This window comes from Lissotriton helveticus, chromosome 2_1 (genome assembly GCF_964261635.1).
Source record: "Lissotriton helveticus chromosome 2_1, aLisHel1.1, whole genome shotgun sequence".
Lineage (NCBI taxonomy): Eukaryota > Metazoa > Chordata > Amphibia > Caudata > Salamandridae > Lissotriton > Lissotriton helveticus.
In genome coordinates this window covers 354,986,027-355,003,451 of record NC_136059.1, presented here as the reverse complement: position 1 = coordinate 355,003,451, position 17,425 = coordinate 354,986,027, and the positions used below count along the sequence as shown (strand labels likewise).

Here is a 17,425-nt window from a genome sequence, read left to right as displayed (position 1 = left end):
GTCAAATACCTGCTTTCAGGTGCAATGTTTTGACAAAAGAATCCATTAGAGATGTCTAATGTCGTTTTATATTTTTTGCGCACGATGTTATTCATTAGTGCTGCACTGTGTGAGTTTTGTACTGCAAATGCTTTGCAACAGGAGTTTATGTGTCTGTAGTCCAAAACTAGACGATATGAATCGTCTGGCTTGGAGACAGGAAACAAAGGATTGTTCATTTGTGAGGTGCATGTTTCAATCACTCCCTGGTATTCAAGTTGATCTAAGATCTCCCCGACTTGTTTTTTAGCTTCTTGTTTAACTGGGTACTGCCTTTGTGCAGTGGGTTGATTTTTTAACTGGATTTTATGGTGAGGAGAATCCTCATCCCATCCTACATGATTTTTATATAATGCAGGAGCTTGAGCTGCTGCCCATTTTCTTGCATATATGGATTTTTTATGAGTTGAAATATGATTTGAGAAGGCAGGCATAATCATTTCTTCGCCATGAGGGCACTCCCTGAAAAACTCTGGTGGCCAGTCTCTCTCAGCTAACAGGATGTCATAGCCTTTCGAAAGGTTATCCCAAAAGAGTCCCCTTACTTTCCTGGTCTTGTCTCCCTCTATACGTAGTGTTATTTCGTATATTTTATGAGGTTTGCTAACTCTGGTATCTGCAGTTTCCACTTGAATGTATTCATTCGTGTCCACTGTCTCCAGAAGATTCATCAAGATCTTGCGAGCTATTGTCACTTCTGCTGCGCTGTCTAGCATTGTCTGGGCCCACTCTCCGTTTTTCAGTTGTGTCCTCAGTATCCTCTGCATGTTTAATTATTTTAATACTGGCTACCTTCTTTCTTGGAAATTGTAATTTTTTACTTTGATGAGCAGGTTCCTTGTCTTTGGACTTGACGTACTCTTCCTTGTGTTCTGACCGTCCTCTTCTTTCCGATTTCTGTGAAGAAGTCTGAAAAGATCGAGAGGGACGTGTATCAATATCTTGATATCTATCAGGTTTTCTCAATTTATCCCCATCTCTAAGGTTGTATCTTTTCTCAGAGGGCTCCCTCTGGGAAGACTTGTTTCCTTGGTCCAGAGATCTTTCTCTCCGTTGAGGAGACCTTCCTCTGGACTGGAATCGCTTTTCATTGGGAGTGGATTGTTTATTACCCTCCCAACTCTTTTTTGGAGTGTTTAGATTATTTTTAATAAAAGTTTTTTCAGGATTTTCAGTTAGTTGGGGTTTTACTGGATTCCCACCCAAACTATCTCTACCTAGTTCTTCATAGGATTTTTCTATGATTCTGGCAAGTTCAAATGGTTGTTCTGCTATATCTGTTTCTTTCAATTTCTGGTGGATCGCCACAGATGCTGCTTCTGCTTTTATGTTGGCTAATATAGCAAAGACCTGCTTGAAGCCTTTCAGTAATTTCATACCCAGAGTTAAAGCAGGTTCTGGACCGTATACATTTTGAATCGGTCTTAGCACATCTGGTATAACCGCCATGGACGGAACACCATGTGTTTTTGTGTAAATGGAAGCAAAGACTGTGCCCCAAGTGTCACAGTCCTCCACATGTGGTGCGATCCCCATTGGAAGGCAGATAGTCAGAATTCTGTGTTTCTCAGTAGGTGTAGTATGAGGAAATACTGCCTCTATTTGAGTGATTTTTTGTGCTAACCAGAATGGAATTTGTTCCCGTTTTGAGGGTATTTTACCAAGACATGATTGTATGTTCTGTGGTGTAATTTTGTTTGTGTTCCCCTGATGAGGGGTCAGCTGTGTAATGTTAATTGCTGGTTGGACTGTTGAAGTCCGCATTACATATTGGACCAATTGTCTATGTATTTTAATTAGTATTTTTAGCTGGGCTAAAAGTTCCCGGTCTGACATTTTATCAATGCCTGGATGTGGTGTGTAGCTGGCTAGAACCGGCCACGTGGCTCCTGGTCTACCTAGTGGGCCGAGCCTGGTGATGTGATTTTTATGTTTTAGGGCACCTTTAAACCAGAGCAGGTGCTCTTGGTAATTTAGTGGGAATTCAACCTCCTCGAAAGGAGTGTATTCATCCGGAGGTTCCTCTATTTTGTAATAGTGGAATTCTTTTGTTACAGCGTTTGCTGCTGGAAAGTGTATCCATGAATAGAATACCTCTGTCTGCTGATATTCATGGGCCTCTACCACGAATATGACTGTACCACCTCGTGATGTCAGTCCATTTTCTATAAGTTTAATAGTTCTAGTTCTTCTTATATTTGCCGGAATGATTATAGCATTCGTGTCATTTTCTTGGAGACTTGTGTCATCCGCTAGGAGTTGAGCTGCTTTTCTAGCTGCCTCCCTTTCGTCCTCACTTTCCACCATGTTACTGACGGAAAGGTTTGTTGCAGATCAAGTTTCAAGGGAAACAAAGATTAGGTGCACAATATTTTGGAACACTGTATCCTTCAACGTTGACTAAACCAAAAACTATATATAGGAATCTCTTCCTACTAAGTTCCGGCGGATTTTAACCTTTTACCCACTCCAGACGTCTTTTGGATTATTTACGGGAAAAAGGGTTCTGTGTGAAAAAGCACGACTGAGTTACTCTAGTGTCTTGAGTTAGATTATCGCCTTACCAAACCTTGGGCGCCATGTAGTGTAGTTCCTATATTCCCAATAGGCTCTGCGCATTGGAATAATATAAACAGCAGTATAGAGGTAGGACTGAGGTCGACTATGTCTCTACTTACTATATTAGACTTAATTAGTTTTGCCAGCTAGCTCAGAGGTCACTAGAAACTTTCTCGAATAAACAAGGAGGAGTTTAACTTCCCTGGATAGACAAGAAGGGATTAGCTTCTGACAACCATAAACATGACAACTTTGCTCCCTCAGAATAAGTGTATCTTTCGTGTGAAAACAATAGACCGCTATTTCGCTCAGTCAATCGTGCATACTGAGTTTCATCAGAGTGCAGAGAAATAGAGAGACGGGCGTTTTCAATAAAAGGTGTTATTTATTGAGCAGTCTTCTTTCTCATGCAAGAGAAATGAATTGCCACAATTGCAATACTTAACATGAAGTAAAGTGCGTACAGTAAAAGGAGTATTTATGAAATAATACTGTAAAAGCATTGATATGGTTTCTTAGCCATATGATACTTTAAAATGGATAAAATATATACATACATAAAAACATTGACTAACGTACTCAACGGGTGCTTCTAATCTACGCCTACCCCGGTGTACCTGACCTAAGCCTAATACGTGGGAAGGAGTAAGTAAGTTGCAGTTTAAGTTAAGTTGGGTTTTGCCAAGGAATCTGAATCAAGAATTCTCTTAAGGGTTTAGTCCGCTCCGTACCTGGGTAATAGAAAGCAGGAGTTCTGGTATCTCTCTCTCAGGACTCGATATCCCAGCAACCCGCAGGGGCGGCTGGAAACACCGGAGTTGGATTTTCTTGGCTGGAGAAAAAGACAGCGTCTTTCTCAGTGCGTCAAAAAGGGAGGGGCGGCGTCCGTGGGCTCTCGCATCAGCTGGGCTCTCGGGCAAGTAGATAGCCGCTCTGCTCCAAACCACCGTGTGTTTGCTTAAGGCAACGTTGGTATATTTCTACCTGAAAGGTGCCGGGTTTGACGTAAGGTTGGACATAAGACGTCAATAAAGATGTCACCAAGAACTGGCCGTTCTTTCAGTGCTCGCAGGAGTTCTAGGACAAATCAAAACATAAGCATGGGGATTTCCCAGGTTGCTGGAGGTTTGGTTTGTTTAAAGAACGCGTTGTACTCTCTAGGAGTCTGGGGAAGTAGTCTTGCTTAATTTGGACTGCATGGGCTACGACTAAATATGGATATGATTCTCATGCCTTTATAGGGATATTATTTATTATAGCCATACAAGGGCATACATTGGGAATATCGAATTAGGGTCCTAGATAGAAATACAACACCTGCTTGAGGGTAGATGTAAAGCACCTCCACCCAGACCAGGCTTTGTTTCTGGCCCACGAGAGCAAAGCTCAGGCACACATTAGTAGTTTGGTAGGTTTACAGGGGGAACCTGTGAAGTGCCCTCAAAGTGCATTTATAAATGAATCCAACACTGGCATCAGTGTGGGCTCAATAATCTGGGATGTTTGGTACCAAACATCTTGGAATTCAGTGAAGCCATGATGGAGCTGTAAAACTCGTAGTGACAAGCTCCCAGCCCATGTACTCAGCATGGCTTCATTGTGCACTTATGTCCAAGTATGGACACTATAGGGGCATATCTGCTCATGTAGTTATGCCCTCACAAGAGGAATAGTGCAACCTGCCTTAGGGCTGTAAGGCCTGCTGTAAGGGTCACTTATAGTGCTGGTAGGCCTATCTGCACCAAAATACAAAGGCTGCAGTGCGCATGTGTTTGGTGAGGGGTCTCTCAGGGTGGCACAATACATGCTGCAGCCCCTAGAGACCTCTCTAGTCACAATTCCCTTGGTACCACTGGAACCTTTTAAAAGGGACGTGTGTAGGTCAGAGGTGTGCCGATTGTGGAAACAAATGTACAGTTTTGGGAAAGAACAAAGGTTGGCAGGAACCCAGTGCGTATTCAGTCAAAGATGCATCAGAGTCAGGCAAAAAGTGGAGGGAAACCATGCCAAAAGGAGTACTTTCCCACAGTGAGTTTCCAGCAATAGTGACTGTATCCCCTTCGCTGGGATACACTTTCCCTTGGATTGGTTGATTCTCACTCCAAGAATTATTATTTCATATTCTGGTGTTGCTGATGTTTATTGAGAAACCCCATGTGGCTAGTGTTCTCATGACCTCCTGTATGATCTTTGTACTTTTAGTGGGGCTTTGCTCTTACTAACCAGTCATCCAAGTAGGGATAGACATGTATGCTCTTTCTTCTCGAGTAAGCCGCTACCGCTGCTAGACACTTCGTAAAGGCTCTTAACACTATTTCAAAAGCCAGGACAGTGAATTGGTGGTTAATCTTATTCACACCAAACCTCAGGTATTTTTTTTGTTTTGCATTCATTGGGATTTGCAAGTAGGCATCCTTTAGATCTATAGTTCCCATGTATTCTTTTTTGCAGCTGTGAAATGACCTCCTGTTAGGTTGTCATCTTTAAATTGTGGTATGACAAACTTGTTTAGAACATCAGAGGTCTAGAATTGGGCATAGTTACCCGTCTACCTTTGGTATTAGGAAATATGTGGAGCAGCTTCTCTTGATGATCTCTGCTGTGGATACTTTCTATTTTTTTTCTCCAGCAGTAGTTCTTCCTACTTTAGATGTGCTGTTTCGTCTCTTGAATGGACACTTTTTTTCGTCTACTTGTTGGAAGCAGCTTGTCCAATTCTATGCAATATTCAAACTCTATAACATTTAGGATCCATTTGTCTGGCGCTATCCTCCACTCCTGAAGGCAGTGTCTATTCTGCCTCCCACAGGTGGCTGTATGTTTTTATGAAGTCACTTGTTTGCGGGTGTGGAGCATCCCCAGTGAGACTGTCCCCTTCCTCGTGTTCGATCCTTGCTGCTGGTACTACCACTGTTTCTGGGGTGCCGAAGGTTGACTGGTTCTCTGGAAGGCCGGGTGGGATGTGCCCATTTGGAAGCTGCCTCTTCCAGTGAACCTGGATGGCACTGACCCTCTTTGTATACCTCCTCTAAACTGGGCGGGGCTTAGCTTCAAGTCCCCTTCTGAAATCTCCTCTCACTATATGTCTCGCTGAGCGAGCAACGCATGCGTTGCTACGCTAGGCGAGACCTAATAAAAACAAATAGAAGGGCTACAAAAAAGTGGAGAATTCCAGACCCAACCACTAGATGGCAGAATAATGCGTGGCATGTGAATTCAGAAAACATTCATGCTGCAAAAATAAGTGGTTCAAGTTTGGTGTCTCTGGAATCCTAATTTAAAATATTAACTTCTGGTGGAGTCAGATTTTAAAGTACAATTCTAAAAAAAGCCCCTGTCAGGAAGTTGCATTTTTCTTGCTTTAACCATTTGGTGCCTGTAGCCTGTCTCGGATCACATGACTGGGTGTAGCTGGCAGTAGGGCTTTGTGTTTTCCTTCTAGACAGCCACATACAATGGGAAAGTAGATGCGACTTTACAAGCCATCGTGATAGGATGGGAGGGAAGAGCTGGACACGGTTTCACTTACACATGAAAAAGCTGTGTCCTGTCCACACACAAAGGACTGCATAGCCCTCTCTCAAGAGTCTGGAGCCATGGCAGGACGGAAGAACATCTGTGCTCTTCAAAGGCATGTTTTTGAAATCTCCTCCATTTCAAAGGCACCACCTGGTATAAGAAATGAAGCTCAGACACCACTTCACTTCTAGACCGGCATATACTCTACCAGAAAGAAGAGCTGCTGTGCTGCTGAAGGGACTGCTACTATGCTGGACTGCACTCCTGCTCTGCTGGCCTACTACCCTCTTGTCTGGATAAGAAAGACAGGACCTGCAACTCTTGACTCCAGAGTGAATCCGAGGGCTAGTTGGCTGGCCTCCTGATCTGAAACCTCAGGGATATAACATACTTCCAACAATCTTGCAAATGCACCTGTACTTGGCAGGATAGACTCAGAGGTGACCAAGTCATGCCACCCCAGTCTTGGACCCTTGGAAGTGGGCCTAAATTGTTTACAAGCAGAACAGACGCATCTCCTCTACGGAGCAGCACAGTCCCTCGACCCAGTGCTGCATCCTCAAGCAGAACTGATGCATCACCACTGTTGCATGGATTGGAACCGATGCACAAGGCCTGCATCGCCTCGCAGTCCTCGGAAACAATGAATCACTAAAGGCATCTCCGGCCGAGGTCCTTGCATCTCTTGTCGACACCTGCCTCGATGACACAGGACTCCCTATTGCAGCTCTTCGAAACAGACACATCGTCAGATGCCTAGATAATTCCCAACGCCAGAACTAAGCATCACAAGCCCCGTAAACTGGATCCTCGATAACGATGCAACAAGACCTTGCACTGCAGCCACAAAGCATCTCGTAAACAACACAGTGCGTCGGCTGCACACCGCTTCATCGACCCGGATCCACAAATCGCTCCGCAACCAGGATTTAAGGTACGTTCAGCAGGCTTAACTGGGTTTCTGTAGCCAGCCCGCACTCCTTCATGGTCAGTATGAACTTGTGAATTTGTCCCGGTCCGCAGCAACCAGATATCCCTTGTTGGCGCTTTGTGCTTTTTGGTGCTATTTCAACCTAAACCATTAAAATTGAATATCTCGGATTGGACTTTTGTTGCTTTTGTCTAATTTTATTTCTTAAACCAAACTTTACTTTTCTAAACCTGGTGTGGTATCTTTGTGTGGTGTTTTCACTGTTTGAAGTGTTGCACAGACTTTACACATTGCCTTCAAGCTAGGCCGGACTGCCCTGTGCGAAGCTACCATAGGGTGACCACAGGCGAATTTGGGGTTTCCTTGTGCCTTACCCTTTACTAGGTTTGTGGTTGCTGCTTGACCAGGGCTTACACCCTAATCAACCAAAACCCAATTTGTAACATACCGTACCACAGAGGATAAATCTACCCCGCAACAACTCAAGGATGTTCTTGCCGAGTTTCGTAAGACAGCAGACTGTAGAAATAAACATATGTCTTGTAAGATAGCAGTAATATGTCATGGTGAAGGGGATCACACAAGAAGCTGAGCACCGGTGCAGAAACAAGGGCAAAAGCTGAAATATTAACAGTAAAAGATGAAAATGAGGTATTAAGTGCCCCTGCCTAAATCTTGAAGTGATTCAACAATATTGCTGCTCACGTTTTGCTCCCAAGACATCCCACTTCATTGATAAGAAAAAGTGATATCTAAACAAGATTGCCTTAGCTTGAAGATGGACAATATTGCCTGAATGTACCACTCACGGCTGATGAGTTTGAGGAGATCGTAGAATTAGCTAATAAAGCTCTGGCCCAGATGTTATCTGTATGGAATTCTATACTGAAGAGTCAGATTTGATTATATCGGACTTCTTCCAGAAGGTTGAGTAGAGGAGGGTAATTTGGGTGAACCCAGACATTTTCAGATATATGACTTCTTCCAGAGGCAGGAAGCCATTTTTGGTTAGCTGTCTATCAGACACCACTCAAAGGGAGCATAGAACAAGTTTGCAAAGCAAGGTAAGTCAGCAGAGGAGTGCTCCTCATACAAAACTGTGGATCACAAGCTGTATCTGTATATGCCATACTTGTTTTCACAGATGTGGGTTTTATACAAACCTGGTCCAGACAATCTGAGAAGGCATTTAGCCATTCATCACAATAAAGACCCACACATACAGGCTATCTTAGATGAAGAGAAGGCTTTCAACCCTGTTGGGTGGTCTTTCTGTTTGAGGTGCTGGGGTTGGGAACTATTTCTCCTCATTACTATATGCTGTACCAGAAGCTGGGGTTTCTCATCAGCTGGGTTCCTTTAGATAGCTTCCCTCTGGGCAAGTGTAATAGGCAGGGGTTTCCATAATCTGTCCTTCTCTTCACCCTTGTGGTAGAGCAGTGTGCCTGCCAGATATTTCGAGTGCACACAGATTAGGGTATCAGGATTATATGTAAACAAGCAGGTAGTTTATATGCTGATAACATTCTCCTATTTCACCTGTCAATCTGCCTCCTAGAAAGGCAGACGTCACTTCCTTTGGCACATACCCTGTGTTATGCATAAACTGGAGTTTTCCCACTTACTCCTGAGATGCAGCAGGTTGTGAATGGCTCTCCATGGAGAGAATCTCCTAAAAGGTTGTGTACGGTGACCCAAATATTGTCTGTCAAGAACATGTGTTTTGTTGAAAAAGGAATCAAGAATCAGTAATTGGATTAACGCCCTTTTTCCATAATATGGCAGTGTTGCCTAAACTGCTATACGTATTCCAAAACAAAACCCATTACGGATAAGCAAGAAAATCCCTGGACATGAGTTATGAGGGTTCATTGTTGCCTTGGGTAGCGAAAGGTTTTGCAGTTCTCGCCTCGGCGAAACTACTTGTTGTACAACCACAATATGAACATTTCTGGAGTACCCCATAATCTAATCTTCCCCACTTCAGTATGAGTGCGCAATGAACAATCTCCTCCTGTTAAAAACGCTACTGCTCATTAAGTACCAAGCCCCTTGTGGTGAGATTCATCCCATATCCAAGACATTAACTGTGTGGATGAGGCTGATTGAGCACACAGGAAAACCCCCCTTTTACTTCTCTCTTCCAAACTGGAAAATTCAGGAACTTGGTTATTGTTTTCAAGGAAGCTCATTACAGAAGGTGAAGCGTCAGATCAACCATTTTCATGAAGGTGGAGAGTTCTTGACTTTGATCAGTAAAAAAAAGGAGGGGGGCACCGTCCCCAATAATTAGATTTAATTTCCATCGATGTAATTTGATCAAAAGAAATTCTAGCCCTTTTCTGAAGAATCTAAATTGATCGGTTTCATTCCCACATAGCACAGAGACACCTTGCATCCAACATGTACATGGTGGTGATGGACACTGAAGTACATAAATCAAGGGTCCTGAACAAGCTGAGTAATAGGATTTAGCTTATGGACACGAGATCAACAATGGAATTGATTGCAAACCAAGAGTGTCTTTAAATTACAAAAACAAGTTGCTTCATTTCAAATGTATGCCAAGTTTACTGAACTCATTGGTCGACACAAGGCTGACCAAGCCAGCCCAATACGTGTCAGACGTGTGGTGTGAATGAGGCAGAATTTATCGGTTTATAATCTGATTTTGCAATATATCAGAAATGGTGATGGAGGCATTAGTTATTGCAAGCAAGTATTTAATATCCTATCCATGTTCCAATGGTAAACTCCCGGGAGGCCCTTGTGATCATCCACACAGAAAAAACTGGTCTCGCCCAGATTTCGCAGGTCCAGATGGGGTGGCTGCTCCTCTGTAGCCGCCATTAAGCTCTGGAATTAGATGCCCCCTTTCATTGCCAATGCAGACTCTCTGAAAACATGGCTATTCTCTTCTTAATCTGCTGATAGCGCTTCTCTCTTTGCTTCTGTCTGCCCAGCGCCTTGATACCTTCGGGTACACTGCGCTTTATGAATACCATCCTATCCTAATAGTTTTGTGGCATTGTGGGTACTGCTTTCCCTTTACAGAAGAAAGCGCACAACGCTCCGCGGCCTTTTGGCTAGGTTAGCGCTAAAGAAATACCATATGCGCACACACATATGCAAGTGTTGGTGTTCTGCTAAGGCTAGTCTAAATCCATTACGTTTCAAAAACAGAAGTGCTTCAAATGAAGGCGGTGTAGGAGAACAAGGAGGAAAAAGTCTAGTAGGTTTTGAGGATTGGGGGTTTCTTGTAGACTACAAGAACACAGAAGTGGAGGTTATCTTCAGAGGTCTAAATCAAGAACAGTTATGGGCTACCATGAAGTTTCTGTCAATACACGGATCTCTCTAGAAGAGAGATCAGTCTATGTGGAAGCATGCAGAGAGAAGAGGAGAACAAGAAGTCTATTTTTTTGGCTTCCCTTCCTAGTACCATGATATTGGTCCTAAATTAGTATTTCTGGATGTGGTCTAAAACTTGTGCTTAAAGTTCTTGCTGCATTTTAAAATGATTTGATAAGAGTTTGATGCCAATGTAATGCTAAGGATTCAGTATTTGACTGCCAAGTCTTACTGACAACGCAAGCTATGTTTATGTCACACTGGAAGAGCAGATTCTTTTCACAACTGTCAAAGCAAAGAATTTGAAAAGATAAACGGAAGAGAATCCTATGGTACCAATAATCAAAGCTCCTAATTCAACAAGCCAAGTGGTCAGTTACACGTGCCAGACGCCTTTTTTATGCCATTTGTAAAATGTTTGCTTACCCTTTCTTCCAGCCTAGTCTCAAATGTTTTTAATGTTTTTATTCCAGTTATAGGCAAAATAGGCTCAGTCACTAAAACAAGTAACCTGAAATGCCAAATGTGCAAGCAACAAATGAAAGTAAAAAATAAACATGGTAATTCTCAATCCCAAAACCGGTATTTAACTTTTGCACATTACCCAGGGGACAACACCATCTTGCACAACAGTAACTTTAAAAGTTATGTAGCACTATTGTGCTTCACACTTCATATTAATTCACTGAAACATATCCTCACCGCCTTGTACCCCAAATCTGTTCTGCATACTTTTTTCCCTGAAAACATTTGGGTTCCTCGCCAGGATCGCCTGCAGCAATACTGGTATGTCTCCCTCTGGATCATCACTGCCAAGGTTATCCTTCAGTTCTCTATTAAAGAAACAGCAAAAACAGATTATAAATATTAAAGCAAAAAGGTGTACAAATGAATTACACAGCTAATCACCATTTCTTTTGAGAGGCTTTGGTATAAACAAGTTTTATTTTTGTTTATTTGCCTATTTTCCCCCATTTACGCCAATGAGTGGCATAAATACAGGCCGGTGCATTTTATTGCTGACTAGCTTACCCGTCGCGCGTTGCTGCGATCTCAGAAGAAAGGAAATTTAAGGACACTTGTTATGATAACATTCAACTTACATTGTGTCATTTTTATTGAAACTTACTCATTTTAACATGGAAAACATTTTAAAGTGTTGTTTTAATTCTGTTTATTTATTCGAGTGCTTGTGGATACACGTTATTTTTTGTTTTTCCGTCTGGTGCAGACTAATAAATCAGAAGGTTTTCCGACGCGTGAGCTGGCCACATACAGTTGTCCATGTGAGAGGCACGGATTCTCTATATCTAGTCCACACACTTGCAGCAATTGTCCTTGTGCTTTGTTGATGGTCATTGCAAAAGCGATTTGCACCGTAAACTGTAAATGTTCAGTATTGGAAAGATTATGAGGGCGCTGTGTGGCTGGGGGGCAAATATTTTACACATTTTTTATTTTATTTTTTTGCCAGAAACCTTCGCGGGAGTGTACTCAACAACTTCCCAAAGTTTCATGCCGATCGGATGAATGGTGTAGTAATGCATAAAGGACAAACGGACATACTTTGGTATATATATATATATATATATATATATATATATATATATATATATATATATATATATATATATATATATATATATATATATATATATTAATTCTAGTGGATGTACAACAGAAACATCACCACCAAACCATGGACTAAAAAGTAGCATGCAATATGGTAACTTACATTAACTTGATAGGCAAGGAAAACAATTTGCACTGATTCAACTACACTCCCCTGAAGAACCAGTAGGAAAGGCTATAGGCAAGAAGTGTGAGCTTTAATATATTGATGCAAAGTGGGTGGGCCTTCCCTGACCCACAAGATTTCACCCAGCAACGAGTCACAGAGCACTAATTAAAACCAGACTACATCATGGTAATGGATTGGTGTGATTCTAAAAACAAAGGGAACATCATTGAGCTCTGCCTACATGAATGAAAATGCAAGGAGGTGAATCTTTGTATTGAATATGCTACTTACCAGTATGCATCTGTTCTTGGCATGTAGGGCTGCTAACATTCATATCTTAGCATTAGATCGCCGCCTAGTGTTGGGTCCGGATGATCGCACATTGTTGTCCTGGAAGAGTCTTCGAAGTATCCTGAGATAGGTGGCTCCTCCCATGGACTACAGTGCGCATGGGCATCGGCTCCATCCTCAGATTGTTTTTCGCCATTGTGGCAGAAGATGGAGTGAAAAGTGTAAAGGATGTCCATGCTAATGATTGAATACAATAGTATATCTGCAGCTGCGACAGGCACCGGGGAGGAGGGTGGGCGATATGAATGTTAGCAGCCCTACATGCCAAGAACAGATGCATACTGGTAAGTAGCATATTCAGTTCGAGGCATGTGGGCTGCTAAATTCATATCTTAGCATAGAATACATAGCAGTCCCTCCATCAGCGGCGGTTGCCCGTGCCAGCTGCAGAAACCTGAAAAAGTGTCTTGAGAACAGCCTGTCCTACAGCAGCTTGCTGCTTGGAATGTACATCAACACAGTAGTGTTTTGTAAAGGTATGTGGTGTAATCCACGTGGCTGCTCTGCAAATATCCTCTAAAGGAATGTTTCCTAGGAAAGCCATGGATGCCCCCAATTTGCGTGTGGAGTGCGCCCTTGGGGGTATCGTTAAAGTGCGCTTGGCCTTTTGATAGCATATTTGGATGCACTTAACAATCCACCTGGCTATTCCTGCTTTGGAAATAGGGTTGCCTTTGTGTTGTGGTGAGAAGGCAACAAAAAGTTGTTTTGTTTTCCTAAAGTGTTGTGTTCTGTCAATGTAGTACATCAACGCCCTCCGTACGTCTAACGTATGGAGCATTCTTTCCGCCACCGTTTGTGGGTTTTGGAAGAATGCCGGTAAGTCAATAGTTTGGTTGAGATGAAACTGTGACACCACCTTCGGAAGGAATTTGGGGTTAGTACGTAGCACTACCCTATTTGGATGAATCTGAATGAATGGCTCTTGGATTGTGAGCGCTTGCAGCTCACTAACACGCCTCAGTGACGTAATAGCAATTAGGAAAGCCACTTTCCACGTTAGGAACTGGAGTTCACACGAGTGCAGTGGTTCAAATGGTGGTCCCATCAGTCTGGTGAGGACCACATTGAGGTTCCACACCGGAGCTGGCGGTGTTCTTGGGGGAATGACTCGTTTCAGACCTTCAAGGAAAGCTTTGATGGCCGGCACCCTGAAGACAGAGAGGTGCTGCCTATTCTGAAGATATGCTGCGATGGCGGATAGATGTATCCGAATGGAAGTGTACGCTAGATTGCACTTGTACAGATGTAGCAGATAACAAATGATGTTAGGGATAGATGCATCTAGCGGGTTGATGTCATTAGCCGTACAGTAAATGACAAAACGCTTCCATTTTGCAGCATAGCATGCTCTGGTAGTTGGCTTCCTTGCCTCCTTGATGATGTTCATGCATTCTGGAGGTAAGTTAAGGTATCCGAACTCTAGGACTTCAGGAGCCAGATCGCCAGGTTGAGCTGTTGCGGATCTGGATGCTGAATTTCTCCATGGTTCTGCGTCAAAAGTCTGGGCGTGAGGCGCAGTCTTTGATGCGGCACCACTGAGAGTTCGAGGAACGTGGTGTACCATGCTTGGCGCGCCCACGTTGGAGCAACTAGGATGAGAGTCATCGCGTGCTGCCTTAGCTTTCTTGCCACCAGCGGTATCAGAGGGGCTGGCGGAAAAGCGTACGCAAATTTGCCTGACCAGTTCATCCATATCGCATTCCCCTGCGACTGTGGGTGAGGGAACCTGGCGGCAAAGTGTTGGCATTTTGCGTTTTCTTTTGTTGCAAACAGGTCTATCTCCGGATGACCCCACTGCTGGAAGTACGGGTGGAGTACAGATGGGTGTAACTCCCACTCGTGCATTTGATGGCTGTGTCTGCTGAGCAGATCCGCCATTAGATTGTCCTTGCCCGGGAGGTGTTCTGCCATGAGGAAGATGTTCCTCTGAATGGCCCACTTCCACATGCCCTGAGCCAGATGAGACAGCTGTGGCGAGTGGGTGCCCCCCTGCTTTTGAATGTAGTACATCGCGGTCATGTTGTCCGTCCGGACCAACACTACCTTGTTGCACAGATGTACAATGAAGGACTTGAGTGCCATGAAGATTGCCATCAGTTCCAGATAGTTGATGTGCATCTTCTGTTGCTGCGTCGTCCATAGTCCCTGCACAGTGTAATTGAGCAGATGAGCTCCCCATCCCTGGAGAGATGCGTCCGTTGTCAGGGTAATCTGTGGCACTGGCGCCTGGAACAGTCGGCCCTTGCAAAGGTTGTGTGGAGTCCACCAATGCAGAGAGTCGTATGCCCGACTGGTAACCAACACTAGGTCTGTTAATTGTCCCTGAGCCTGAGTCCACTGATTTGCTAAGCACTCCTGGAGCGGGCGCATATGTAGCCGTGCGTGAGGGACTATGAAGATGCAGGAGGCCATCATGCCTATCAACTGCATGAACACTCTCGCTGGAAGTGAGTGTTGTGATCTGAACTTCTGGATCAGAGACTGCCATGCTGTCTATCCTGACTTGGTTTGGTTGAGCCACGGCTGTCAGGGTATTGATCGTCGCGCCTAGAAACTGCCGGACATGCGACGGTTGAAGGTGCGACTTTGGGTAGTTCAACGAGAAACCTAGATCGTGAAGGAGGTGAATGGTAGTAGACATGTCCGCGGCACACTGTTGTTCTGACTTGGCTTGAACGAGCCAGTCGTCCAGGTAGGGGTAGACATGGATGCCCTGCCTCCTGAGGTGCGCCGCTACTGTCGCCAGACACTTTGTAAACACCCTTGGGGCTGTGGTGACTCCGAAGGGTAGGACTTTGAACTGATAATGTTTGCCTTGGATAGTGAACCTGAGGTATTTTCTGTGGGACGGGTGTAGTGGTATGTGGAAATAAGCATCCTTGAGGTCTAAGGTTGCTAAGAAGTCCCCCTGGTTTAATAAGGGAAGAATCTGTTGCAGTGTGAGCATATGGAAATGTTCTGACAGTATATACAGGTTTAGGGGACGTAGATCTAGAATGGGTCTGAGAGATTCGTCCTTCTTTGGGATAAGGAAGTACAGGGAATACACCCCTGTGCCTTCCTCCTCCACTGGCACGAGCTCGATTGCACCTTTTTGCAGCATCACCACTACCTCCTGCTGCAATAAGTGCAAGTGCTCTGCGGACATAGGCCTTTGCCTTGGCGGGATGTTGGGTGGAGTGGATTTCAACTCTAGGCAATAACCATACTGTACTAGTTGATGCACCCACCTGTCTGGTGATGTTTTTCCAGACGGGCAGGAACTGCTGCAGTCTCCCCCCGACAGGTGTTAAGTGGTCGGGGGGCAGCGACAGAGAGTCACTGTTTGCTTGGGGTAGAGGAGCGGGAGCTGTTGTTTCCTCTGCCGCGACCTCTGTTGCTGTTATTTCTGTAACCTCCCTTGTTCTGTTTTGTGAACGAGGATTGTGCTCCACCTTTTGAGAATTGAGATTGTTGACCCATTTGTCCTCTGGTGACTCCACGTGCACCTGAGCGACGAAAATTGTTGCCACAAAACTGTTGTGACTGTAGGGCCCCCATGGACTTAGCAGTTTCTGTGTCCTTTTTTATCTTTTCGAGGGTGGTGTCAACATCTGGACCAAACAGTCGATCAGGATTGACTGGCTGATTAAGGATGGTTGTCTGAATATCAGGTTTAAACCCAGATATGCGGAGCCAAGCCTGTCGTCTCAGCATGACGCTAGTGTTGATCGCCCTAGCTGCTGTGTCTGCGGCGTCAAGTGCACACTTGATGGCTGCGTTGGAGATCAATTTTCCTTCCTCTATAAGCAGTTTTGTGCCCTCTTGAAACTTTGGAGGCAGGTGTTGTACAATCTGCTCTAGGGTGTCATAATGCGCCCTATCGTAACGTGCTAAGAGTGCTTGTGTATTAGAAATACGCCAAAAGTTGGCAGCTTGTGCAGCTACTCTTTTGCCCCCTGCCTCTAGCACTTTGGACTCCTTATCCGGGGGAGGAGCTTCACCCGTTGTTTGGGAGTTGGCCCTTTTGCGGGCATTGGCGACCACCAGGGAGTCTAGCGGCAACTGTCCCCGAATGTATGCAGGGTCTGCAGGTGCTGGTCTGTACTTTTTTTCAATACGTGGATTGACCACTCTCGCCCTAGTGGGTTCCTTAAAGATGTCCGCAGCATGTTTGAGGACTCCCTTGAGCATAGGCAGTGTCTTTACAGTCCTCTCAGAGACTGAAAACGTGTCAAAGAGAAAGTCTTCCTCAACCGGGTCAGCATGCATGTACACATCATGATTAGCAGCTGCCCTCTCAATTAGTGCATGAAAACCTGCAGAATCCTCTGTTGGGGATGCACGTGCACTGAATGGTTGTGGATCTTGCCCCACACTCTGACGTGATCCTCCTCTTGTATAGGGTTAATTTGCCTGTGTTGGCGTCGATGAAGTGCTCCGAATCGTCCTCTGATTCGAGTTCTCGACCTGAAGGTGCACCTGCCGTAGAAGAATCCGACTTCTTTGGCGTCGATTTCGTGGAAAAAGCCTTCGGAGCCTCTTTCGGCGGCAGAAGGAAGAGAAGCTTACTCTTAGGCTTTGCCGGAGCGTCCTTCGGCGTCTGAGGCGACGGCAACGGAGCCGACATAGCAGCGGCCTTGTCCCTGATTCTCTGTAGCGAAGCGGCGATGGGGGACGCTTCACTCACAGTGTCTTTTGGCGCTGACGAGGGTGTCTTGACCTTCCCCTCGGATCCGACGTCATGGTGGCCTTTCTTAGGTTTGGACGCCGATGCAGTTGTCGCCGACCCAGAGTCCTTGGATCGATGCGCAGACGTGCCAGCTGTCGATCCGTGCGCCTTCGTCGGTTCCGCGTCCACTACGCGACCGACCAACGGAGTCCCAGGCGTAACCGGAGCCGTGCCGCTGGCCTTGGCGTGCTTAGACGGTGTCGCCGCGGTTGATCCGTGC

General features: G+C 44.9%; 1 protein-coding gene across 14 annotated transcripts in view; it reads right to left on the bottom strand.

Moving 5' to 3' along the window:
* NIPBL (NIPBL cohesin loading factor) overlaps positions 1 to 17,425 on the bottom strand; it is a 1,942,504-nt gene that overhangs the window by 1,734,670 nt on the left and 190,409 nt on the right. For 8 of the 14 annotated variants that reach the window (XM_078674965.1, XM_078674957.1, XM_078674966.1 and 5 more), the window contains exon 4: positions 11,102 to 11,232. In XM_078674965.1, the coding sequence (XP_078531091.1) occupies positions 11,102 to 11,232 (131 nt within the window). The remainder of the gene's footprint in view (positions 1 to 11,101; positions 11,233 to 17,425) is intronic. The other 6 variants (XM_078674960.1, XM_078674968.1, XM_078674959.1 and 3 more) reach the window with 1 other exon arrangement.